General features: G+C 45.5%; 2 protein-coding genes across 15 annotated transcripts in view; one reads left to right on the top strand and one right to left on the bottom strand.

Moving 5' to 3' along the window:
• Positions 1-10,400, top strand: part of LOC126874796 (serine/threonine-protein kinase tricornered) — a 45,426-nt gene extending 35,026 nt beyond the window's left edge. For 10 of the 12 annotated variants that reach the window (XM_050637258.1, XM_050637286.1, XM_050637255.1 and 7 more), the window contains 9 exons: positions 1,989-2,065; positions 2,343-2,576; positions 2,725-2,932; positions 3,197-3,314; positions 3,403-3,542; positions 3,627-3,827; positions 3,950-4,102; positions 4,201-4,359; positions 4,500-5,105. In XM_050637258.1, the coding sequence (XP_050493215.1) occupies positions 1,989-2,065; positions 2,343-2,576; positions 2,725-2,932; positions 3,197-3,314; positions 3,403-3,542; positions 3,627-3,827; positions 3,950-4,102; positions 4,201-4,359; positions 4,500-4,615 (1,406 nt within the window). In that variant the 3' untranslated portion in view covers positions 4,616-5,105. Of the gene's footprint in view, positions 1-1,080; positions 1,291-1,988; positions 2,066-2,342; positions 2,577-2,724; positions 2,933-3,196; positions 3,315-3,402; positions 3,543-3,626; positions 3,828-3,949; positions 4,103-4,200; positions 4,360-4,499 lie in introns of those variants that run through there. The other 2 variants (XM_050637326.1, XM_050637248.1) reach the window with 2 other exon arrangements.
• Positions 10,401-14,869: 4,469 nt separating this feature from the next.
• Positions 14,870-18,537, bottom strand: part of LOC126875018 (steroid receptor seven-up, isoforms B/C) — a 51,201-nt gene continuing 47,533 nt past the window's right edge. For all 3 annotated transcript variants that reach the window (XM_050637639.1, XM_050637641.1, XM_050637642.1), the window contains one exon: positions 14,870-17,074. In XM_050637639.1, the coding sequence (XP_050493596.1) occupies positions 16,800-17,074 (275 nt within the window). In that variant the 3' untranslated portion in view covers positions 14,870-16,799. The remainder of the gene's footprint in view (positions 17,075-18,537) is intronic.

The raw sequence follows: 18,537 nt of genomic DNA, 5'->3' as shown, positions 1-18,537 counted from the left end.
AGTTAGTGGCGTTGCTGATAGTTAAAACTACATTCGACTCGATCGAAGGTCGTTATAGCAAGATGCAATCAACGTTCTCGCTTTCACACGATTTCTAACCGAAGTTCAACGACGTTGTGCACGTAATATCCAAAGTTCCGATGGTTTTACTCTATGCTCTATTCTGTTTCTGTTACGATTCATTTTGGCAATGTGCCTGTTTATTCGTTACATCGCGGTTTCTCGTACGATAGTTTCTTAACGTTAACGAGTATTAAGTATCGTCCGTGCAGCGATCGAAACGGGAAACGCTTTCCCTCGAAAGTTTTTGAAACGTCGGCGTTTGTCCGCGAATCTATTGTATTATTTATCAGTGCACAGGTTATTTATCATCGTGCCGTTTGCCGTTTCCAATTCAGCGATTCGAGTCAGTTCGATTCTCAATGATATCTACGTTGCTCGATCGCGATTTCGCAGCAGTAAGGTCGTCTCGATGTCACGAACGATTTTGGCGAAAGAAGGAAACGAAATTACCCTTATCAAAATAGTCGCGAACTCTTCGACCGCGCAACGCCGAAACAACAGAGAAGACCGGCTAGTAACGAAAACACTGACGGTACGCGTTTTACGCGACCAGTGTCGAAGAGAAGCCGTACGATCAACGGCGTTGCGTATCTTTGATCCGCATCTTACAATCGATCGTAATCGTTCTCCGCATCGTATCGCGATAAATGTATCCAGTGATTTTCGAAATTGTTTCAAATATCGTCGAAACGAGTCGTAATTCTATCGGATTTTAAAGAAGAATTATCGAAGATAAGACGAGTGAGTCAGTCTCGGCGATCGAAAGATTTTCTTAGTATTCCAAGCGGCGAGAGAACACGAGATTAATTACAAAAGTCGGAACGAAGAGTCGGGTAGCGTAGAGAACGGTGCAAGAAGAACGTTGTTCGCGTGTCTTATGTTACCCTTTATTTGCAGACTGAACGCAAGAGACGCGCAAAGTATGGCTTCTAGAATAGTTTAATGCGGCCTTGCAGACCGTAATGTAATCAGCGCGTGACGTCATTGTACCTACTCCCTAGTTGTGCGAGGATCGAATCGCGAAATATACCTTGAGGACGAGTGTACCGGAGACGTACGCGAAGCTGGCGAATCGTGCCGTTCGATCTCTTCGCTATATCTCGGCACGTATATTTCTTCGATTCGATTTCGTATTCGTATCTTCGCGTCTGTGTTCGTTCTCGTATCTCCGGTAAAATGGTCCTCGTATTCGCGGAATCGTAAGGGAGCAGCGACGTTGTTCTCCCAGTAAGTATAAACCACTTGGTCGAGTGAAACGAAGAACGAAAACGTATCAACGTTGTTTCAAGTACCGCGGCCAGTTCCCCCGACTCGACGTTCGAACCTTTTAACGCGCCAAGTTACTCGGCATTTCTCAGCTTCTTCGATATCGCTGTTAGAGTTAGGTGACATCATCGAAAGCATCCGATACGAAGGATATTAATCGATGTCGCGCTATCCGCTGAGAAACAGATTTTCGATTCCGTGACTGCAGTACGCAAACACTGTCTCGACCGAACGTTGCACGATCATTCACCGCAGCCATTATTTAATAAACTCCAAGGCTAGTCAACTTTTGCTCTACGCGAGAGAACGTTCGTGTTGCTTTCGAGACGGCCGATATTCGACGCACGGTGCACGAACCGATTATTCCTACGTGTCTCTTTACCGATATCCGTCAATCGTATCGATTCCAGACTACAGCGCCTTTCGATGTAGCTCTATAAATAAACTTTTGGGAAGATATCTTACGAGACAACGACCGACGATCGTGCGATAAATGGAGGAAATTTTGAAGTTTCGGTCGTTGGTCCCTTCGCATTACCGTTTTTAACTAGATCGAAGGGTTTCGGTGCGAAAGGATTTGTGTCATTGTCACGGCACGAGACCTCGCTTCTGGAGATCGGTGTGCGGCACTCAGTGACCTCCTTTTGCATGTATTACAGGGGTGCTGGAGATGGCGGCCACAGAGAGCACGATCCGTTTCAGCGGCCATACATTGGACAAAGCTACAAAGGCCAAGGTAATTTCTTTCTTTCTCTCACTGACAATCTCGCTTTTCGTTTTTCATTCGTCGTATTTCTTATCCTTGCGTAGTAAATTTCAAACGGTTGTAAATTAACGTTTGAACGATGCGTACGGATATCTGTACGAAAAACGCGCACGCTAGCCGTGGCATTTTCATTTACATTGCCCTAGTAAGAGATTGTTTAACCCATTTTTCGGTACATGCGAACCATGTACGTACGTACGTGGATAGTTTGCTTTTCCTATCGACATTTATGTGTTTTTGGCTTTAGGTAACGTTGGAGAATTACTACAGTAATCTGATAGCTCAGCACATCGAACGAAAGCAAAGGCTCGCGAAATTAGAGGAATCGTTGAAAGACGAGGGTCTGTCGGAACAACAGAAGCAGGAGAAACGGTTGCAGCATGCTCAGAAAGAAACTGAATTTCTTCGTTTGAAACGTTCCCGACTTGGCGTCGAAGATTTCGAGCCTCTCAAAGTTATCGGCAGAGGTGCTTTCGGAGAGGTAAATTTGCGTTGCAGAAAGCTGGATGATAAATTAATTGAAATGTTACCGTGATCGAAAAACTGTTCCTCTCTAAAAGAAACGCGTAGAATGCCAACGATTTTTAAAGATAATCTCTGTAATCTTGTTGTCGTTGTGTATCGAATAGGTACGACTCGTGCAAAAGAAGGATACCGGACACGTATATGCGATGAAAATTTTAAGAAAAGCCGACATGCTGGAAAAAGAGCAAGTGGCGCACGTCAGGGCGGAAAGAGACGTCCTGGTGGAAGCGGATCATCAATGGGTCGTAAAAATGTATTATAGCTTTCAAGATCCTATAAATTTGTATTTAATCATGGAGTTTCTTCCAGGCGGTAAGCTTTCATTTCAATTATAGCTTTCGCGCTAGTGTACACTTTTACTTGTTATTTGTTCGTTGCCTTCTCTTTCTTACAAATTATTGCTACAAAACGTACACGTACACGCTCCTTGATTTCATTACATAATTCGATTACGACAAATATTCGCAACCATATCCTATTTTACGTTAAATTACAACTAGTGTCCCGATCGTTGCACCTTGTCCACGTATATTTATATGAAAGGACAAAATCATCGAAATACGCGTGTTCTTGTAGGTGACATGATGACGTTGCTGATGAAGAAAGATACGCTTTCCGAAGAGTGCACGCAATTTTATATCTCGGAGACAGCGTTAGCGATCGACTCTATACATAAACTGGGATTTATTCATAGGTAAAATGCAGAGTTACGAAAACTAATGGAAGTAACGATTCGAAGCGATGTACCTGGAGACTTACCGGTATAATATCCCTTTTTACAGAGATATCAAACCGGACAATCTGTTATTGGACGCACGAGGTCATATAAAACTCTCTGATTTTGGATTATGTACGGGTCTGAAAAAGTCCCATAGAACCGATTTCTACAGAGATCTCAGTCAAGCAAAGCCTTCGGATTTCAGTACGCCTCTTTTTCTACCTTTTCCTTTCTTCTTATTCTTATTCTTCTTATTCAAAGTACCACCGTTTAACCATTTTGTTACAGTGACATCGTGCGGAAGCGGAAGCGGCGGCGCGATGGATAGTAAAAGAAGAGCAGAGAGCTGGAAAAGAAATAGGAGAGCTTTGGCTTATAGTACAGTAGGAACACCCGATTACATAGCTCCGGAAGTATTTTTACAAACAGGTTATGGACCTGCTTGTGACTGTTGGTCCTTGGGAGTTATCATGTACGAGATGCTCATAGGTACTGAAGTTTCTGCTCCAGTAAATGCACGATATTCCCGATTTTAGCCAGAAGAACGCGTATACCGCTTGTTTTCCATGTTTTCTGCAGAATTTTGTCGATAACTTTCATCTTTGCTTCAGGATATCCTCCGTTCTGCAGTGAAAATCCCCAAGAAACTTACCGGAAGGTTATGAATTGGAGGGAAACCTTGGTTTTTCCGCCAGAAGTTCCCATTAGCGAGGAAGCTAAAGATACCATAATCAGGTTTTGTTGCGAAGCCGATAGAAGATTAGGTTAATATTTGATATACTATGTTCAAACGTCGATAAAATACCTTCGCTATGTAGTAGTTGAACGACTCATACGATCCTTCTTCTAAAACGACCCATAGGTGCGCAAAGAGGTATAGAAGAACTTAAACTAGCCCCTTTCTTCCGTGGCGTCGATTGGGAACATATCAGAGAAAGGCCAGCAGCAATTCCAGTCGAAGTACGTTCTATCGACGATACTTCCAATTTCGACGAATTTCCCGATGTGAAATTGGAGATACGTAAGTATACTAAACATTTATGACGACGTACTATTGTTCCAATTCCAGGAGGAAGTAAAGAGCGGTACGATTACTTACCCGGTAACGTAAATTCGAATGTAATTTTCTCCATCTATTCTTTTTTTTTTCGCCGATTACAGCATCCGCGCCAATGCCTCAAGATGGGGAGGTAATATACAAGGACTGGGTATTCATTAATTACACGTTCAAACGATTCGAAGGTTTGACGCAACGGGGCACGCCAACCAAGAAATAGCAACACTCTATTTCTTGCTCGGTTTCGACCAGTCAGCAGCCTGACGCAACTGGAATTCCGGCCTTGGTACATAACCCGTACCCTCCGATGTCATCAACGGCATCTCGAACGGATGGTTGATTCGTTTTATCTTCTGAATACGGTCCAGTCAATCATCGGCAGTCAGACGCTTTTACATGTACATACGGGATGAGAAATAGTCACGACGTACGTACATAGATACACGTTATCGTATGAAAATGCGAAAGAAGAAGAAGAAGAAAAGAAAGAAGAGGTAGAAGGACAAGGAAGAACATGACAAAGACGATAAAAAAGATCGTGTTGTTTTAGGACAAAGGACAAAAAAAAAAAGAACGGAGTGATAAATATTCCGGAGACGAGCAGGTGCAAAAATCGTTGCACATGTGATAAGGAAGAACCGAAATATTTTCATGCGCACTGTAACGTTTTTAGCGATGTCGCAATTATAAAACACGTTTGTTTTTCGTTCTATCGTGAATACTGTTTCCATCCGATCTTCGATGCGTAGCATAATAAGATCTCTTTCTCTCCCTTCCTCCCTCCTCTCTTTCTCTATCTTTCTTTTTATAGTAAAAACATTAATGGTAGGAGTAAAGATGGAGCCTCGGTCCCCCGTGATTCTCGCAGAATGTGTATAATCTTTGTATAGGGTTTCGGTCGATGTCTTTTCTCTGTCTAACGAAGCACTGCTTTAGCTCTCGTTTTCAGCTCTCTTTTAAACGTTGTATTTATAGCTAGTACTGTGATATAATATTGTTTAAAAGTTTTGTACAAAAATTGCCGTTTTGTCTGTTAATGATTACTGAACTTTACGAATGTTGTATTCTGTCCGATTATGCTTACGTTTCGTTCAAAAACTTTAAATATTCGTTGGTATAAAAAAGGTATTTTATATTTATATATTTTTTGAGAGCTTTTGTCTGGATAGTGTGCAGGAATTGCACGAAAAACAATTGGTGAAATATTCAACAGGATCGATCATGTGTTTAATCTCGTAGATTTTGTTAGATAGTTCAGATTTTATATCGATCAATAGCATCTCGCACGAATATTCGGAAATTTGTATCGGTGTACGACGAACATTTTTTAATTTGTTATTTACATGTAATTGTATATTTTCGCTATGAAATGCTGTAATTTGGAATAATCCAATTACGATGTGTAGGTATCGTGGCACAAGCTTTTGCGTAATTTTTGTGCTTTGTAGTTTTTTGTATCAACATATGATGTATCATTAAATAAAATGTATTGCAGTTAATTAACTAATTGGATAAGAGAAGAATTACGATGTATAGAGAATAAAGGGCATACAGAAGGAGAATCATACAAGGTACCGGGTCTCTTTCTTAGAGAAAATTAACAAACGGTTTTGTTCGTGCCTGAGCATTATGAAAATTGTAAAGCTTTAAAAGCAGCTTAAACAATGTAAAAACGGAAAATAACGGATACATTCGTAAAATTCAGGGCTCCTTCGTTGCCTTATTAAGGTTCCTAACACGTATACACACGCGCAGCCCAACCCAAAAACTACAGAAGGCGACGCTGGGTAAACCATAGTTAGTAATGGAACAAGAGAAAGGAAACGCTAATTGATGTAATTTAGTGATCGATGTACATACATATATCTTTTATAGTAATTTTACATTGATTGAAATGGAAACAATTACACAGGGATGTGCCAGGTTTCCGCGGTCATCATTTTCTCTCTTTCTCTCTTTTTCTTTTTTGCCTATTTTTTTTTTTTTTTTTTTTTTGTTATCCATTTCCATTTTACATTGAATTTTAAACGAGAAATAACGTTTACTTCCGATTCGCTCGAGTAATCGTTAATTAATTTGCATTTGCTATCGAACTGGATCGTAATGTCGTTTGAGAGGTTGGTGCCCGAGTATGTAGCACTAGCGATTGGATTATGCAAAATCTATTGCACGCGGAGGGGAAAAGAACCACGTGCATGGTGCATAACACAATCTCAGTCGATGAATGTAGTTTCATTTCAAATATAGCTATATGCATATATTTAATTTATTTAGCTATATAAGTATAGCTATACATTATGTAGTTTACCGACAGCCAGGGCACCGCGTTAGTAATAGTACTAATGATAAATAAGATAGAAAACTTCTAAATAAATAACCTTAAGGTGGTAACGTACGAAAGTACGTACGTATGTGCGCACGCTCGAGACGTATCGCGTACCGGCTGATAGTACTTGTATCAAAGTTATCTGCTCCTTCCTAGTACGATCCGGCGTATATCCGTTAACGAAATTCACGCAACGCGATGTTGCTGCACGTATATGTATGTGTTTACGAGGCGTTAGTTTCGTGTGTCTTTGTCGGCGAACACCTCCAGCGTACGAGTGTGGAGCACGAAACGATCGTAACGCTTCGCGTCATGCGAAGCAAGTATTTCATTCGTGCGAGTGTCGTGTCTAGAAACGGATTACGAGCTAGAAAAAAGGTTGGGTAAAACGATCATCGTTGTATCTCAAAGGTGTTTTACCTTTGATTCTGTGAACGAGGATGCCACGATTCTCCGTACAATTGCTTCTTAACTGAATGTTGATAAGGTGCACGGTCGGTGCTCCACGCTCTGATGCTCGAAGCGCGAGTAGCCTTACGTCATACGAAACGAACACACTTCGATGTATAACTTTACGATACAGAGTGCTTAGATTTATGAAGTGCGACAGTTTTTAAATGCAGGAAACACCAAGTAAAAAGTATAATAGCAACACTATTTTTTGCACCGGTAGAAACGAAAACAAAGAACAGAAGGTGAAGAAGGTGTGCAAGTGTAATATAGAGGATGCGTCGTATTCGTGTGTATGCGCGCGCGTGCGCGCGCGCGAATCGTGTGAAAGAAACGGTGGCTAGGAACTTGGGAATCATCGGAGGATAGGAGAATCGAAGAACGAGTAGGGAAGGAAAACTGTAGGAGAAGAGTAAAGAATAGAACGAGATACAGAAGGGATGAGAGGAGGGAGAGAGACGGTTGTTGCTGTCGAGTTCAGATACTCTGACACCGATAGAGATACTCTGGCGTCCAATGCTACTGAGTAAACGAACCAAGTAATCGCGATTTATTTATTTTGAAAAGAGTGTTAAATAAAATAAAACAATAGCCACGAGATGCCTTCGATGCAGCAAATGTTTGATGCCCTGAGCAAACAAGAATACGTGCGCGTTAACGCCGTAAATAGGTTGGAAAATTGTGTAATCTGTGAAATTTAGATGAATATTATGAAAACACATCGACTCGAAAAAAGAAGCGTTTGCGATTGAAAGTTAACCGAAGGTGACGTCACGTATGCTTACATACTTGTGCGACGATTACTTGTAATAACGATTTTTTGTGAACGTACCTTAAAGGAAACTCCAATAGATTATATGATAATTTTCGTCGGTGAATGTTGTAAATATTACGAAGCATTCGAGTCGTAGCGTTGGTCGAATTGTGTGTCGAATAAAAAAATCAAGTAATATTTCATCAAAGTATATTACAACATTGCATTTCGACTTGGACAGATGATTTAATTAATTGTCTCTCGTATCGCTGTAGTTTGCGTGCAACGATTTTTAATAATAATAATAACAATAATACAATAACAATAATAATAATAATAATAATAATAATAATTACACGAAGGAACGCTAAATTAGCCGAGAAGTTTAAAGTTCGCAATTAGTCGATGCGTACAATTGGACGATCCGTTTGAAGCGATCTCGTAACGTCGATTAATTTGAAAAAATCGATACAAGCAACCACTTTGCCTTTTCTTTTCCGAACAAGAATATTACCGATACTATCGTACACGTATATTTGATACATGGTCGATTGGCCGTCGAACGTATCGTATAAATATCATTGTACCTATTTGCTTAGGAACATGGCTTTTAAGCAACAGCAACACCGATTCTGTCGAGTGTTTTCAGACGCGTTCCACGTTAGTATCACGTGCGCGATTCATTTCGGTACAATAAGTTACGCATATAACGTTTCGCGTTAAACTTCTGTCGTTTTAAATGGAAAATGAGATAAGGAAATGGCTGTTTTCAAACGTTTGAGCGTAGATCGTACTTTGTCCAAACTAGAGCTATCTGTTACTCCGTTGCTGTTTTTATTTTCGTTTGATCGCACTCCATTGAATCGATAAGAAGTAAGTTTGCCAGGGTTCGCATAACGTTCCGATGCATCGACACTCGGCGTCCTATCGAAAAACGATTGACAGAGAATTCGTCGACGAAAGATTCGTCACGTGACAAATTACACGTATGATACGAAATGCAAGTAAATTAGCGAATTCAGCGATATTTGAAAACTGTCTGGTCTCGATCGAATGCCACGTTTGTGTAGCTTTCAAATTTTGTAATCGAACGATCCATATTTCCAGACGAATCCACTCTTCTCGTCGCAAATCTCTATTTCTCTTTACGCCGATGTATCCTCGTTTGTTTGATCGATCGAGTCAGCTTCGCGTGTGTCGATAATTGCCGTCTTATATTCCTAATAGGTTAGGTGTCAATAAATAAAGTAATCATTTTCACAATACTTTAAATCTCGTGAAATCTTTTCAGCGAAAGAATTATTCAGAATATTCGATTAGACGAAACGAACGATTACGCGAAATCCTTGGCGCTGTGACTTTCTCTTGGATGCGTTTTGCTTTATCGTTTCCGATTGTATAGTAATTTCGATCGTACGCGATATCTTACGGCTTGCGATCGATCATCGTCTTTTTCGTCTAACGATTTTGTTGAAATTCACGCGTGAAAAATTGAAAACCGCGTTGAAAGAGGTAGGTGTGTGTAAATCTAGTTGCAGCAGCCTTGTATCATAAAATTTATTTTCGAATGTCGTTGTCACCAAGTCGAATGAAAAATATTTCCAGTCGAATTTCTCAAAGTATACATACATATATATATACATATATACGGGAATGTGTTATGTCCGGTTAACGTAGAGGAAAGAAAGAAAGGACGTTGCAGTAGAGAAGAATATTTACATTTTTTCTGCTTCGGTAGTTTTACACGTTAAAATAAATAAGGGCTTGATATCGATAAGATAGCTTGAAAAGAAAAATATTAAAAGAGGTAAAATTCGTCTAAATAGAATGTTTATTATTTATATTACATACCTATATTACACATGACGTAATTTTACGTCAACGGCTGTGAACGCGTCAAATCACGCACTGCATCGTCGGAATCGCAACAATCGTTGCAACATTGTACTTTTCGCATCGGAACTTTTATTCGACTCGCTGTCTCTTTCCTGGCGACGTTCTCGCGTTAGAGACATCATCGCAGCTATCCGATTCGATATTCCAAACCACCGTGATGTATCGATACAGGTGATACGAAGTAAATCGCTCTATACTATTATTGCGCATGAAAAATAAATAATTAAATAAGACAGGACGCAAGGCGATGACCGAGGAGTGTTTCGTCCTATCGTTAGTTTTTACCGTGTGATTTCCATTCGCGTCCTCGTTTGCATTCACGATCGCCCCGATTGATTTTCCACGTCTGCGTTCGAACGAATAAGACGAACACGAACTCGAAGTCGCAGAGCCGGTCGAACGTTTTCGTTTGTTACAACGGTAAGTTTGCGCGATTTGATCGAGGGTTTGACACGGAGCAGTTTTGCAAACAGAAACGGGCAAATAGAGGCGACGTACGAAGTGGAATACCGCTTCTCATGCGCGATATATTACAGTGTAATTATAGATATTGTCGTTAATAAATTGTTTTTTATTTTAGCCATTGGTTATTTTATTGAATCGCGTGTACCGATTCGATCGAGCATTCGCGTTTTTCAGATCGTTTATCGTTGCTTTTCTAGATCCGTATCTTCGTTTCGACGTTCTTTCTTCTTCCGAATTGTCTCTCAAATTATCCTAGATCGATCCAACGGCGACCAATTGCCGAACGTATTCCGATTGCTGATTTTTCACAGGCACCACCCAGTCTATCCGGTTTGCATACTAGAACAAACGTTTTTATTCCTTCGTCACGAGGAAAACGTTATCGTGGCGTTCATCCCTTCGAGGATTGTTCCATGGCGAGAAAGTTCGTACGGCTATGTGCGAAGGAAAGGAGAATGGAAGGAACCGCGAATGAGATCGATGTTCAAAAAAGTTGATCCTTGAATCCATAAGCGAGCGCTTAAACGGAACGGTAAAACCTTACGTATTTACGTACTGTATACGGGAAAACGTAAAAAATACTTCAATTTAGTCCGTTAACGTCTCGTAAATGGTTGGCCTTCTGCTCGCAGGGATAATTAAATTTTTTATTCAACCAGCAACGCATTTACTTGCTTAACCGGGATTATTTATACGATTTTGCGCAAGACAAAACGGTAATAAATCGAACGGTAACGCAGCAGCGATCGAATTTGCTCGTGTGGAGGCTCGCGAGAAAGATTTCTATCCGATGTTTCGGAAGAGGCGGATTATTACGTGTCGCGTACCACGTTCGCGTCGTAGAGCAAAAAAGAAAAAGAGAAAAACGGTTAGGCTATATAAATAGAATCGCGTTATGGATAAATAACAAGCGTTCGTCCTTGGTTCGTTTATGCGTTAACGATTCGAACGGAAAAGTATTCTTTAAAAAAGATTTCTCGCTGCGTCGATTCTTCGACGACATCGATGTCGACATTTTCGTTCTATCGTAAGAGGATTTTCCAACAATAAATAACAGAATTGCGAAATCTCGATCACGCAAAGACGTAGATACATTATACATGAAAACTTAAACGTGCTTACACTACGGAATTTATACCGATATGTTATCCGCGGAAGCTTCGATCTGCTATCAACTGTGGTTAATTTTTAGTAAACGAAATGCGCGCAAAAATAACCTGAGAAACCAATAGAGAGATTCGATCGGTTACAACGATCCCACGAACACACGAGTTAGATGAGAGACCGTTACGCCGCTCGTCATACTTACATAAGTACACCGAACGATGGTTAAACGAGTCCAAGTACGAGTACTTGCTCGCTTACGAGTTTAAACACGGAGGCGAATCGAGGTAAACGAAATAAAGGAGATTCGACGGTGGAGTTTTCCGTCTTTACCACCTGCGTGGAAACGAAGGTCTTGCTAACGGTAAGTTTGAATCGTTCGGTTCTGCATCTGCCACATCCTGAAATCTATCGACGAGAAGACGATAGTCGATCGATGGCTTACGAGGTAAGCAAGAGATTCGAAGAGCTATCGATCGATGGCGCTAATGGGATAATCGCGGTTACGTTCGGAGTATGTACCGTGGTAATTTCTCGGTTCGTTCTCGACCGAAGGTATTCTCGCGACGACGCGACGCAACGACGAAAACGAGAAAGATCGTGACTTTTCAGACGCGATTACCATTTGTCGCGAGCGACAAAAGCACGAAGAAGACGATGGAGGGAGGAAAAGCGGTAGCGCGGCTCGAAGAAACTCGATCGATCGTTCGTTGCGAGTAGGGCGTTCGATTCGATTTCGATTACGTGGCCGAACAGTGGAAATGAGAAATTGAAATCGGGAGAATGACTAGTTAAAGGTAAATACGAGCGCGTGCGCGTGCGCGTGAAGAGCGGAAACGATGGAGCGGATGAAAAAAGGAGAAGCTATTTGTCTTGGTGTGAAACGGAGCCGATAAGGGAGAGTAGGAGAAAAGCGAAGGCGAACCTTTTAACGTCGGTCGGCGGCAATGGTCGCGAACGGAAGAGCGACGCGTATAAATCGAACGATTATGCGGATGCCGCGACACGTGTCGTTTATCGGAACGCACGAGGTCGGAAAATGTGATTGAATCGATTCCGGTGACGAATAGTTGTCGGACCGCTTGGATTTTTCGCGGGATCGAACGCCGATAGAACGGTGGAAAAGCGACGCGAAGAGGGCGGCGCTCGCGTATCCACGCATCGTTTGCAGCGCGTAGAAAGGAAAAAACTGACGGCCAGCGTATATCCGACGAGAGAGGAGTTACAGCGAGAAGAGTGGTTATCGGGAGATTGCGATTGGTAGTGGCCTCTGACCTCTTGCAAGCGGTTGCTCCGCCTCTCGTTTACGCGGCTCGGCGTGCACGGGGTAGACTCGCGAGCTCGTTAAGAACGGCCTCGTGGTCGCGTCCACGCACCCTGTCCGCGATCGAGCCGAGCTACGCTTCGTCCAACGAATCGCGAGTGACGCGTGGGCCGCAGCTACCGCTCTAAACGAAACGAACTCGCATTTACCCGAAACGACATACGCCAGAGGAACGCGGAAACGATTTCGATGGGTCGCGTCGTATACGACGAATTCGAGGTTCCTTTCGTTCGGAAAATCGTTCGTCATCGTCAGCTTCGGTGACGAGCAGGAGAAGGAGAAGGAGAAGGAGAAGGAGAAAGAGAAGGAGAAGGAGAGGGAGAGGAAGCAGAAACGGTTGCCTGCCTAGGGGGTTTACTCGAATCGACGATTGGAGTGGCGCGACCGCGAGCCATCGATATCGCGTAGCAGTGGCTGGCGGATGGTAATAGAAGATGACGCAATCGCGAGTCGAGCGATATCGCTGCTCTGGCCGATCTCGTAGCGCGGGTTCGACGTTCAGCCTAATCGAAACCGCGTGCCGCCCCGACTCGAGCGATCGACCGCTACAAGGCACGGTATGTAAGTACGTATCCAGCGTGGTAGCAGAAACGATCGAAAGAGATTCATCGATTCGAACGTTTCGTCGGTCTGGACTCGGTCCAAAATTCCTCTTAACAGCGAAGGACGAGGGACGGGCAACGATCCGCGCGATCAGCTTTCTCTTCCTCGGGCTCTCGTTTCGATCGAGCGCGATTTCGTTCGCGTTATTCCATCGTTTACCGTGCGCACAGCGGTCGGAGAACGAAAAAAGAAGCGAGATTTTTGAACGAGAGCCAAAAACCGCGACGGTACCTACTCGCACGGAAAAAAGTCTCCCCCTGAGCCGTTTGTTTCTCCTGCCAAGTTAGATTTATCGAAATTCTAAGCATCCGGCTGGTTCGAGGCTATCCGCGCGCCATGCCACACCGTCGCTCGCGATCTCTTCGTTTTTGCTCCTTCGCCCTAGCCGTGCTCGGCATCCTTCGCGTGATTTATCCCTGTTTTATGCGTTCGCCTCGCGATGCTCCCGATCTCGCAGCAACCAACACCTGCGAAACCTTTTTACATGGATGGATCGTCCTTCGTAGACACGTGGTTCGCACCGGTCGAAAACGAAAAATGCTTTTTCACTCCGACTACTAAAGAGAGAGAGAGAGAGAGAGAGAGAATGGGAGAAGAAAGCATGTGGAAGAAGGGCAACTAGGTAGTTGCTCGCGTAGGGGCGTACAGGCGTACGAAGCGGAGGACGACCCGGAGTGGCAGGCAACCCAGCTGACAGAAGAGTGCGAACGGCACAGGAAAAGGAAAAGAGGTTAAAGAAGAACCGAAACGAGTCGCGTTCCTCGAGCGAGGGCACTCGGGGTCGCGTTCGCAGACAGATGCATCGTCGTCGCGTCGCGCCGACCAGAAATCACTGCCGTGCGTCAGGGAAGATGCGCTCGGCGATTGTTTGTATATGGAAAGACGATCGTGCGGGAATGTTCGGAAACGCACGCGGACGAGCAACGTGACGCGTCCCTCTCGCTAGAATTCGCTCCGTTCGTCGAGGCTTACCTGGACTCGTCGACGGCAAAGTCCTACGACGCAGCCTCGCTTCGCACGCTCTGCTCCTTTCTGCTGCATTGCATTGGTTGGGCGCGTTTCGATTGAACGTGCAAAACTCTGTAATTCTGACATATATATTTCTTTACATTTAGACGTATATTCGTGTTTATATTCGCGCTTACGTTCGTATTTATAATCGTATTTATATCTGTATTTTATATATTTTATATATATATATATTATATATATGTATAATATATATGATATATATATAATATATATATATGCATATATATTAATTATGTACACGTTTTATACAAAAATCTTCTCGCGCCTTTATACATAACGCTACATAAATGTCATTTCGGTCTACGTACACTCAACCACAACGTAATTCGTATCCGATATAATACATCCTTCAGCATTCTCGAAAAATTGCGTTCGACGAAGGGAACGCGTCTCGAGGACAGCGAACCCCGTTCGCATCGTCGATTCGGTTCTCGCCTCGGCCGCGTTCGCTTCGTGGATTTCTATCGAAACGCGCTGCTGTTTCGCTCTTTGTTTGTTTGTTTGTGTGTGTGTGTGTGTGTGTTTGTGTGTTTGTGTGTGTGTATGTCTGTGTTTGTATGGGTGCGCGTGCGCATTTAAGAAACGATCGCTGCTTAAAAATATTAGAAATATCCCATATACCCTTAAATGGTTGTCTAAGTAACTAGAGTTCGACATCGCCACATACTTATCGTAGCGCGCTATTCGATAATTTCGCTCGTTTCGAACGATTTGTCGTTCGACGTCTCGGCAAACTCTGTACAGCGCATCGAGCCTGGCTACAGCGTACAGTATTCATAACGTAAAAAAGCACCGTGTGTCGAGAAATCGGATTTCAATTTCGACGTACGCGTATATCACATTGCGTTCGCCGAGTTTCCTCGCAATCGTTTCTTACCGTGTCCATCGTTGACGCTGTCGCGCTATCGGCGCTATCGCGAATTTAACAAACGACGGGCGACCAGCGATCGGTCGAACATATTCGCGGAAGAAAAATATATTTGTTCGTTCTCGGCTGGTCGCGTCGTTTCCGAACGCGTTCTTCGAGCGGGTCGCGACTCCTGCAAACTGCGAGACCGAATCGGAACGGACATCGGCCCGCCGATTCCTCGCCGAACGAGATGGTCGTTCGGCCAGCGAAAATGCACGCGATAGGGAATCCGCGAAAGCGAATACGATACGAATCGAGAGGTAGACGTCGACCGGAAGATAGGTACGCGACGCGATCACTCGCCTCGTCGTCTCGATGGAAGGTGGAAGGAAGAAACAACCTGCGAACGGATCGCGTGCATTCGGCTCGATCTCGCGAATTTTATTCGTTCGAACGCGCGTTTCGCCGTACGAACTTCGCGAGAGTCGCGAGACGCAACGCGGAGGAAAGAAAACCTTTTGCACGGGAGAGTATCTCGACGAGGTAAAACGACGACCGATCGCACGATAATTGGCAAATTGCTTTCGGTGTTTGTGGAAAACGAGTTTCTCTCCGTTGGAGAAAACGATTGCTCGATTCGTGCACCGCGTTACTCGTTACCGGCGTGTCTATCGGTAAGACGGTCCGCGACGTCGTAGACGGTCTTTAAGAAAGAGAAGAAATCGCGCGTTGGAAAACTCGTGGCACGGAATCGAGACGTTCCGAGGGAAAGACGCGGAGAGTGGTCCGTGTAATTGGGTGGCTTCGGTGAATTTCGATGGAGTAGCGCGAAACGTGGTCGCGAAGCGCGAGAGAGCGGATTAAGAAAGAAGAAACGCGAAAGACGGTGAAAGAAAGGTGGAACGAACGCGGACGACGAAACGTCGAAACGAGTGACTAAGGGTTTCGGCGTGACTCGACTAACGGCAATTACTCGACGCGAGATCGATGCAAGATAGCGGCCAGCGAAGGATCTACCAGATCCCCTGCCGTCGATTACAAATGCTAATTTATGATTTCTTCGCGCCGCGTTTCCCCCTTCCACGCCGCTCTTCGTCTCGATTCCGCGTTGCCTTTCGTCCTTTCCCCCGTTTCTTCTCTTTCCTGCGTTCGAGCTCGAACGCTTTCCCGGCTTCTCGAGCGCCGGGACGCCTGGATGCAATTCCAGAGAAAAAGGTCTGGCGAAACACGCGAGCTCGCGTCTTTCCTTTCGTCCGTAGCGCGATCGATCGCGTGCTTCGAAAAAGCTGGAACCGCGACCTTCGCGGCGTCTTTATCGCTGCCTCGCATCGTTCTCTTCGGCCTGTTGGACGTTCGCTCGTCCTCGTCCAGATTCGCCGACTCGTCGGACCGTCGCGCGCGGTTCGTTTCCTCGACACCGTTTCGGAGGCCAGGGGAGCCGCGAATGCTTGGCGAATCGTTGGAAAGTGGCGCGAAGCGAGCGACGGTGCTCGTACGACGGAGAGGCGAAGGGACGACGACGACGACGACGAAGAGGGACGAGGCGATGGGAAATGACGCGAGGGTATTACGCGGAAGCTAGCTGTCGCCAGACAGAATGTCACATCGTGGACATGTACGGCCAGTTGAAGCTGCTACCGCTGAGCAGCATATCCCTGATCAGCGTCTCGATCGGCGTTTTCCCGACCAGTCGAACGAAGAACAGCTGTTCGATCACCTGCGACGACACCGTCCTCAGCGAGGGTAATCGAAGAAGCAGCTTGCCGAATCTCGTCGGTTGATTCGGGTATTGAGTCCTGCAGTATTCTTCCAAGGCGCACTGCGACTTCTCCTGAAGGGACTCGATATGCGCCACGTCCGACAATCCACAAGCATCTGAAACAGAACCGGAACGACGTTTGGTCAGATGGTTCGAAGAAGAGGAGAAGAGGAACGGTCGATCGTTGGACGGCGTTGACGTAGGCGTCGGCGTTGGCGTTGGCGTTGACGTCGACGTCGACGCGGTGGTTCGGAGCGATTTAAAACGGGTGGACGAGTTCGTTGCGAAAGCCAGCCTCGGGCAAGCAGACACGCAGTCGAATGAGACCCAGCCGGCATTCGTTCGGTTGGAATGCGTGCCAACTAGAGAGACGTAGCCCGTGCGAACGTCGGACTAATCACGCGGCGGCGACGACGACGACGACGACGACGACGACGACGACTACCGTGTCCCTCGATTTCACCCTTCCGCGCGAAACCAGCCGCGCTTTACGCGTCACCATTGTTTCGTTTTCCTCGCCGGCGCGAAAATCCGGCCGGATGCGTCGCGCCTCTTCGTCCTCGATCCGAGTCTTTCACGCGATCGCACTCGCAGACACCGCGAGACTCTCGACGGCGACTTTTATTCGACTGGGTCTTGGCGCGACCAGATCCTCTCGCCCCGTCCCTCGAGAACCTTCGTCTTCGTGCGAATCGTTGGTTCTCGAACGACGTCACGATCCCCGCGCTCACCCTCCTTGGTGCGGGGACGGCGAACTCTCTTTGGGCATGCAAATCGCATTATTTCCATACGTACGCGTAATGGGCTATTACGCGCACGTGGCGACCACCAAGGAATTCGACGATAGCTTCTATCCCGTGGCGGTGTGGTCGGTGACAGTTTGCGTGGCGTCGGTTCTCGAATTTCGCGATCCGATCATCGACGAGGGTTCAATTAAAGCATACGTCGTGTCGCGTCGCGAGGGATCCGCCAACGCGCGGCCAATAAACAAACGGTCGGATTGGCGCTCCGATGTCGTCAGCGCCAATTCACCGCATCAATTCGAATAATAGCGTCGAGTGGCGTCTCTCCGCGCCTTTCCTCTCCTCGCTGCCACGCTTCGCCACGCCGCGCCACGACCTCTTTCCTCTTCGCCGCTCGATCACGATTTCTCCTACCCCGCGTGCTCTGCGCTCGCGTTAACCGGTTAAATGCCCTGGCGCCTCGTTGACCAGCCTCGCCGTAAATTAACCGATTTTAAACTCCCAAGACTACGCCACCCTTTCAATTCTTCGCCGCGACGTTCCTTCGCTTTGTTCCCTTCGTCGTTCGCGGTTTCGACGACTCTCGCGCTCTTGCGAAATTTCTTTGCACCGCGTTGCGCGTCGATCGGTCCGTCGGCCGGCGAGCGAGCGGACGGACGAGTCGCGTTCGAAGAGAACGAGACCCGGTTCGAGGGAATGGACCCGAACCCGGCCAAGAGAATAGAACGCGAGTAGAAAGAAGAGGCGACGGTGGTCAGCGGTGCGATAGCGACAGCGATAGCGTGAGCGAGCGCGATAGACAGAGGCGGAGATTCTTTCATGCCCTTCGGAAACGT

This window comes from Bombus huntii, chromosome 2 (assembly GCF_024542735.1).
Source record: "Bombus huntii isolate Logan2020A chromosome 2, iyBomHunt1.1, whole genome shotgun sequence".
Classification (NCBI taxonomy): Eukaryota; Metazoa; Arthropoda; class Insecta; order Hymenoptera; family Apidae; genus Bombus; species Bombus huntii.
The sequence above is the reverse complement of the archived record's forward strand: the minus strand, read 5'-3'. Positions and strand labels throughout refer to the sequence as shown.